The sequence below is a fragment of the Solea senegalensis genome, linkage group LG21 (genome assembly GCF_019176455.1).
Source record: "Solea senegalensis isolate Sse05_10M linkage group LG21, IFAPA_SoseM_1, whole genome shotgun sequence".
Lineage (NCBI taxonomy): Eukaryota > Metazoa > Chordata > Actinopteri > Pleuronectiformes > Soleidae > Solea > Solea senegalensis.
Window position 1 is genome coordinate 1938132 of NC_058040.1, and position 8770 is coordinate 1946901.

The 8770-nt window shown below is 39.7% G+C and overlaps 1 protein-coding gene across 4 annotated transcripts; it reads right to left on the reverse strand.

The window, feature by feature from the left end:
* Positions 1–565: 565 nt before the first annotated feature.
* stom (stomatin) lies at positions 566–8260 on the reverse strand. Of its 4 annotated transcripts, none has more exons than XM_044012855.1 (9): positions 8065–8260; positions 6129–6161; positions 5020–5129; positions 4711–4783; positions 2910–2992; positions 2097–2300; positions 1773–1907; positions 1408–1578; positions 566–1265 (listed from the first exon to the last, which is right to left on the reverse strand). In XM_044012855.1, exons 1-9 carry the CDS (start codon positions 8117–8119, stop codon positions 1248–1250), a joined length of 882 nt encoding a protein of 293 aa, XP_043868790.1. In that variant the 5' UTR covers positions 8120–8260; the 3' UTR covers positions 566–1247. The 4 variants fall into 4 exon arrangements, with proteins under 4 accessions (XP_043868790.1, XP_043868789.1, XP_043868788.1 ...); XM_044012854.1 differs by having other exon boundaries at positions 566–1322; XM_044012853.1 differs by lacking the exon at positions 566–1265 and having other exon boundaries at positions 1349–1578.
* Positions 8261–8770: the final 510 nt, after the last annotated feature.

Consider the following 8770-nt stretch of genomic DNA (forward strand, 5'->3'; position numbering starts at 1 on the left):
GTGCGGCACCTGTGACCTGTGACCTGTGACCTGTGCGTGTTATTAAAGGGTCAAAACATGAGTGAACATTATGAATCTGAGCGTTTCACTCACATTAACTCCAGTCTATACTGCAAGTCCTGATTCCCTCTGATGATACAGTGTGAAAACATGCGGTGACACAGTGAACATGGGTACATACGTATGTGTATATATGTATGTATGTATGTGTATATATATACATGTATATACATATATATGAAGAAGCAAAAAGAGTATCAGAGGTAGAATCTAAAGGTTGGCAGAGAAGCCACAAGACTGAGTCGGGAAAACGACACTGATTCATTCTAATAATTATTATTATAGTAATAACGGCACTATGATAGTGGCAGTGGTCACAGTGTGTGTGTGTGTGTGTGTGTGCACTTGTTTTGTTGTTTAACCCTCTCATGACCATGATGACACAGAAAATGTTCAGTGAATTCAGGTTTAGGAATCCCAGTCCTGAGAAGCTGACGTCACAGACTGTGATTGGACGCTCGCTGAAGTCCTGAGGTTCTACCGTAAAGACCAGTATATGAGAGCAAAGCTCTATTTCTACGTGTTTCCCGGCAGTTTTTGAATTTTCAATGAGAAGTTATGGTAATGAGAAGTACGCATGCCACATCCTGTCATGGTCACAGGAGGGTGAACATCACAACACTGTCCTAGTATTAATTCACACGTTCATATTCAAAGTGAAGCACAAGTGTGGTGATACTGAACTGGAATTAAACTACAAAATGAAACCAAATAACTAAAGATATATAAAGATATCTTTAAAATGTTGAAATGGAGTTTGCTGAGGCCGACTCTGCATGAGTGACAGTCACAGATCATGTGACACAAAGTCTTTGGTGATTTGAGTTTTTTTCTTGAAGACAAACAGACTTCAAACTGGTCACAAGTAGTAATAATAATAAAAATAATAATAATAATGATAAGAAAGCTGCTTCTCTGCCGTTAGTGTGTGTGTGTGTTGAAATGAAACAACATTTTAAGTCACATTTATAATTATAAAGAGACATGCTTAAAAGGCCTGTGTGTGTGTCTGTGTGTCTGTGTGTCTGTGTGTGTCTGTGTGTGTCTGTGTGTGTGTGTGTGCTGTGCGTGCTGACTCATCAGTTCTTGATGAAGGCCTGTGTGTCTGTGCGCGTGCTGACTCATCAGTTCTTGATGAAGGCCTGTGTGTGTGTGTGTGTGTGTGTGTGTGTGTGCGTGCTGACTCATCAGTTCTTGATGAAGGCCTGTGTGTGCGTGCGTGTGTGTGTGTGTGTGCTGACTCATCAGTTCTTGATGAAGGCCTGTGTGTGCGTGTGTGCGCGTGTGCGTGCGGCGGTGTGTGTGTGTGTGTGTGTGCGTGCTGACTCATCAGTTCTTGATGAAGGCCTGCATCATCTCCAGCGGCAGAGGGAAGATGATGGTGGAGTTCTTCTCAGCAGCGATGGTGTTGAGGGTCTGCAGGTAACGCAGCTGCAGAGCGGACGGAGACTCAGCGATGACCAGCGACGCCTCCTTCAGGGCGCGGGAGGCTTTCATCTCCCCTTCTGCTGCGATCACCTGCAGGGGGAGACAGAGAGCAGATGACTGGTCTGTGCTCAGGTTTCATGCTTGAATGATTTCTTTTGTCACATTTGTAAAATCATTATACAGGCGAGACTATGGTGTACATGTACACCAGTGTACACCAGTGTATACAGTACATGTACACATGTGTTGATCATGTCACAGTATGACAGTAGGCTCCGCCTCACCTTGGCTCTGGCCTCACGGCTGGCCTCGGCCTCAGCTGCCATCGCCCTCTGCAGCTGAAGAGGAAGCTTCACATCTTTGATCTCCACACGCTCCACCTTGATCCCCCAATCGTCTGTGGCGTCGTCCAGAGAAGACTGGAGGGTCACACACACGCGCGCGCACACGCATGCACACACACACACACGCACACACACACACAGGTGATCTCCAGTTTTCTTTTCTTCAGAAACAATCTCTGTCGTCATGTTCTAAACTGTCCAGCAGATGGAGCGACACTCGTGTGAGTGTTTGTTTGAAGGGGGCGTGGCCGCGCTGCCACTCACCTGCATGCTGTGTGCGATCTCCTCGCGGTCAGACAGGATCTCTGACAGGTTCTTGGTTCCCAGCACGTTCCTGAGCGTGGTCTGAGCCAACAGTCGCGTGGCAGCGTCAGCGTTGGTGATGTTAGCTACAGCCAGCGTAGCATTCTGGACGCGGTAATACACCACACCGTCCACACTCACCGTCACCGAGTCTTTGGTCAGAACCTGAGAACAGGACAGAAGAACAGAGAGAACATGTTAGAGCTCACAGAGACCTGGTGGAATAGAGTTCTGTTGTGTGTTACTAGGCAGACATGGGTCACATGGCTTATTTTAGTGTCTTCCGTATTTTTAAGTTGTGTCCCAGTGTGTGTATATATATATATATGTATATATGAGCAAATCCTAGACATAAAGCTGGACTCTGAAGTTTCTCACAGTGAAAGTACACAGATAAAACTGTCATACATTCTAAAAGAAAGAAAGAAAGAAAATATCTACTCTAAACTCTAAAACCTGTTATATGCATTATATAAATACAGTTGATGCAACAATGCATATAAATATATCATATGTATTTTCAATCAATTCCTTTATGTCAGTTAAATACATATTTTCACTTAATATTGAATATATAATAATATCATGACATATGTCCAAGTGTCTCAATATCAGTACTGTAACTGTCTTTATAAGCAGGTGTAGCACAGTATTTTCCATAGTAATGATGCAGCATGTTCTTCATTGTACAAAACAAAGAAACATAATAGCAGCAGCGTGTTCTCAGTCACATCAGAGGATCGTGTAATACAAGAGGAAATGTTCACTTCTCACCTCTTGTGGTGGAATATCGAAGGTGATGGTGCGCATGTCCACGTTAATAAAGCTGTCAGTGCAGGGCAAGATGAAGAACAATCCTGTGGAATCAAACACGCTTTTAACCACAGACCAAAGTCTCTGGAAACACAGTCAAATGTTTAAAGAACACAGCAGTGAGTGAGATTGTGACAGAAGCTTAGTGCTGTAATTCTGCAGCTGTGCTCACAGACACACAAAGCCTCCACAAGCCTCTCTTCTCCATTCAAGAATTCAATTAGTGCCACAAACACTGGCAGCCGCGCTGCTGTACTCAAACAGACATGTGCAGTCATTTAGCTAACATTAACATTAATGCTGCACCGGGCTGCACTTCCTCTCAGGATACTGTGTATTTAAACGCCCAGATCACAACCATGTGTTCAGGGCGGGAAAACGACGACAACGACGACGACGACGACAACGACGACAGCGAAGACAACGACGACGGCCGCAGAGGAACATTCCACTGATAATCATCTGAAAGTTAGAATTTAACACAACTGTGCTCACATTTACACACATTTATACACATTTACACACATTTATACACATTTACACACATTTATACACATTTACACACATTTACACACATTTATACACATTTACACACATTTACACACATTTATACACACACACATTTATACACATTTATACACATTTACACACATTTATATACGGAGGTCTTTTAGACATGTGCTGCATTATGAGTGTTGGTCAGAGGCATCATGGGAAACAGCTGCTATAGCTGTGGTGACTCTTCTAGCTTCTGAGGAATGTGAGGTTTACAAGCAGAGAGCTATAATTAACACACACACACACACACTGTGAGGAGGAGGAGCCATGTTTCATCTGTTTCAGACGACACCAGCATGTTTTTTTAGACCCAGTTAAATTTAAAAAACTAAAAACTAAACAAACTAAATCAAACATGAAACAACAGTGAATTATGGGATGTATGCTTGTATGTGGGAGTCTGTGTTTTTCTTTAAACAAAGTCACTGCCTTTCACAAACAGAGGAGGAGGAGGATGAAGAAGATGTGTGGGCGGGGCTGACCTTGTGTGTGCCACACACGGTTGTTTGTAATGTATATGAAGGGAGGGGTCATATCACACACACACACACACGCTAGTTGGTGCTTTGCAGGAAGGAGATGGGTGGGAAACGTGGGAAATACAGGAAACTCCGCCTCCTTCATACTTCCTCATGTTTTTTTTCCATCTACCATTTGTTTGTGTTTTTAAATGTGAAAGCATTAGGGCTTTAGTTTTAACTGTAAATGTGACGTGGGTTAACACAACTTATATAACCGATAAAACTGCTGCAACAAAGGTAGAATAATGACAGAGGGCTGTTTCCTGTTTTTCAAAATACAACGTGGTTTTAAAAAGTTAAAGCAAGGATCAGGATAATGTGATATAAATTGTGATATTGTCAAATGCCAAGTCTCAGTTCCTGCACTGTTGTTCACCATTTCATTTCATTTCACAGCCACACTTTGTCACTCTTCAACACTTCCTGTGAACCTCTGCATACTCTATAAGAACATCTGAGTCGTCATAGCAACCTGCGTCACTAAGCCAGCGGAAGCAGGAGCCATCAATCACAGCGAGATCAGCTGAAGAGCTGGTCATGTGACCTTCACTGCTGTTTCAGGGACCACGCCCTTGAATCAGAGTCCGGTCTCCTCGCTCCTTTAAGAACCACGTTTTCATGGCATTATGTGATAATAATTTATACATTATAACCTGGTGTCAACAACAATAATCATTTCTGACCTGGTCCTTTGGCTCCTCCCCTCAGAATGCGTCCCAGGCGAAAGATAATGGCTCGCTCATACTCCTTCACAATCTGTGTTGAGAGAAACAAAAGAAAACCCACACACGTTTGTTGTTTTTCCTTTCCCTTCCATGTGCAATTACCCCCCGTTTATCCAGGGTAGATTTCACTTAAATGGCTGATAAACAACGGTTCAGAAGCTTCTGCAGGTGCTTAAACAGTAGATGAGTCAGGAGTTTTCATAAGACTGATAAACAGAGCGAGGCTTTGTTCTGGCTCGTTTACTCTGTGGAAAACAAACAGCTGACCTTAATGCACATCCATATGGAGATGGGGAGGGTGAGCAGCATGAGGAGGAGGGAGAACCCCACCAGCAGCCAGCCACACATGCCGATGTCAGAGTCTGCACTCTCCAGAGCTACAGGACAGAAACAAGACAATAAAAATACTCAATCACAACCAATCACTGATCAATCACTGACTATTCTGACAACACATCTCTTCAACAGGAAACTAAATATCTGTGTGTGCTCTGTGAATTGAGGACATTGACATTGGTCTCAAACTCGTGGCCCATAATGATTTTTTTCTGTTTATTTTGCTATTTATACATTCAGTTTGCATCATTATTGTGAACTATATATCGTTCCATATTGAAACACTCTTCACGAACAGTGTTATTGAAAATGAATATCCTAATATAATTTCATCATATTTATTATAGTGAATACATTTGAGAAATACACATATTATAAATTGATTAGAAAAATACATGGAATGGACAAAAAGTTTTAAGCCCAATTATTTGGGCAGAATTTGACCATATTTATAGTCAATGTGATTGTTTATAATCCATGTAAATATGCTTCATTTATCTGAAATCAAAGGTAAAATAATAAGTGTATATTTTAAGATAATCTGATACAGATCATAAACACTTGATTTTATTTCACTCTTTTCGTGAGTCCAGAGAAACCACCTGTGTGCAGCGTTATATCCACATATGTCAGGATATAGATTCAACATATCTATGTTGATTTGCTTTATGTCCTGATCGATATCAGAAGATATAAACAAGATATAAAAAATATCATGAGAAGTTTTTTCCCCATATAATCCAGCCCTACAACCATAGATTCTAAACAATTTTGGTGTTTTAAGGTTTGGGGAAATCATTTTGATGATTTACACCACTTCCTGTATTTTGTTTGTAAACCAAACCATTCAAAAAAACATTCAAAGCTGGTAAAAAAGCAAATTCTTAACTGTATCTACATTTATGGTCCAGTCATGCATCAGCACAGTGCTCTTCATAAATGCATGGATCTAATAATGGCAGTCACAGCACCGCAGTGTCTAACTCATCACTTCATCTCTGACACATGCATGTTATTCATTCATTGGCCGAGATCCGTACCTTCACCGTCATGTAAACCCACTCTGCTCGGACCTACAGACACAGTTACACGTCAAAGGGCAATTGATCGACTTTGGTTAGAGGTGATAACGGTTAACTGGTGTTTGCGCCCAGTCAACATACAGTAGTGTTAGTAACTTTAGTGTTTGCTACTGTGTTTCAACAGCAGTTACTTCCTCCTCAAACATGTTTATGCTCAGAAAATACATTCAAGCTCAAATATATTCTTTCACACAAACATGCGACATGTTAGTGATTAACAAAACCTCTCTAATAATGTATGCTGTTTCTTTCTGTGGAATGTACCACAAACCACAGACAATTTGAAAACATTTCTTAAATGATGTTTTTTAAATCCTTCCTGTTCCTTCCATCTATTTTTTTCTTATCTTGGTTTTATCCCCTTTTCCATTTTGAATTTTTATGCTCTTCACCTGTAGCACTTGGAGATTTTTAACAGTGTAAATGAAAAGATATTTTTTATTAGAATACAAAATACAAAAAATACAAAATGCAGCTTGGATAGCATCATTTACTTTTGTCTCTTTTATCAGAGTGAAAGAAAAAGGAAAATTAGCCAAACAGAGTGAAAAATAGTAGTTTCCAATTTTACTAACTAAGATGGACACTGAACATAAAGTCCTTCATTTATAGACAACTCATTACAAGCATCCACATTATCAGAGGGCGATATGACCAAAATTAAGATCAACTTAGAGGTACAGTCTGTAAAAGTGTGCCGCCTTCAGTTAGCATCAAAACTCAAAAAATGTTTAGTTTGTCCATTGCGGGCTACCGTAAAAATGTCCACCTCCCTGCTCCCGTTATTTATATAACAGGATCATTCTGGGCTAATGAAAAACAATCATACACTTTTAAATATTTACTAAAAATTATTACATTATTACATACATATATATATATATATATATACACACAATAAGGGATAAACATCTGTTCAGTAGGTTCAGTTGGAAATAGTCGCTTCCACTTACAAGGGTACTGAGTACAACCTGCCAGGGGTGGAGTTGAACTTGCGACCATGAAGTCTTTGTACACAGGGTCTTAACCACAGAGCCACTCCAACCCCCGGAATATTGTGATGGAATATTCCATCATGACATCGTAATAATATTCATGGTGTCATTTCATATTCAGTCAAAATGACAATGTTTGTTTTAATGTGGGAAAATAGTTTATAATACCAAAATAAACATATTTATGACTGGCAGGCTGTGAGTTTAATAACAGAAATATTTACTATATCTGAGGTAAAATAGTGATTGTTAGTGTTTATATTAATGCAAATGTTACTTAAAGTTATATAGTGATTGCAAGAAACATCCTGTTATTGTTAAATTGTTAATCTGCCCTGCTAGTCCTGATGAGATTAGAATAAAGATTATAGTTTATAACATACTGTTTAAATAAACTGATGTTTTAAATGGATTAGACAGACCTGTAAACACTGAAACCACTGCGTCACAGATATTGATTAGCACTGAACTAAAACCACATCCCTGTGAATGCAGCTAATGGGGCTAACAGCTAGCTCCACCGTTACACACACACACACAGACCTGGGCGTGTGTGCGTATAAATGACGTCTTTCTACCGTCAACACGTGAATAAACACGACGTTCACTCACAATACTTTCTCTGTTTCTACATGTTGACTTAAAAGAAACACAATGGCGTCAAAAGCATCACATTTAACTCAAACTCTGATCACTTTTACATGGAAACGTAAACAGACCATCGACTGCTAAAGCTAGCGTTAGCATTGGACTGCAGCGTGCTAACCGTTAGTTAACGCTGTTAGTTAACGCTGTTAGTAGGTTAGTTAACGCTGTTAGTAGGTTAGTTAACGCTGCGTCATGTGAATAATAAACAGCTCATTTCTGAGGTTTAAGCCCTAAACTCGACATTGTTTTACCTGACTGATGCTCTCGTCTTCGGCTTTCTTTCATGGTTAATTCTTCGTTCTGCATTGAGACTGAGAAAAGTCAAAGCTGAGGACACTGTGAGGACACTGTGAAGAAGACAGACACCGTGAAGAAGACAGACACCGTGAAGAAGACAGACACCGTGCAGTCTGCTTCTGTCTCTACTGGTGCTGAAGTGGGCGTGGCTCAAACTGGCTCTGTTTGGCTCGCGCTCAATCTCTCCTTTTTTCTTTTCCTCCTCCAAATAAACAAATCTGTATTGGACACAACGTCATTGACAAACATGAACCAGCATGATAAGAAACACACATTCAGACATGGGTTAAATAAATAAATAATAATAATAATAATAATAATAATAATAATAATAAATATGGAGTGTTAGGGCCATAAAGTCGTAATATTCAGTTGTATTTCTATAGCCACAAATCACAACATACATTATCTCAAGTGTGTGTGTGTGTGTGTGTTTACAGTGAGACAAACATTGACAACATTATAGAGAGAAGAGAAACAATCAGTCAAACATATTATATATATATACACATATACATATATATATATATATATATATATATATATATATATATATATATATATATATATATATATGTATATGTATATATATATATAGAGAGAGAGAACCCACACATAAACACACACAGGGAAAACGTGTAAACACAGAAAATAGACCCT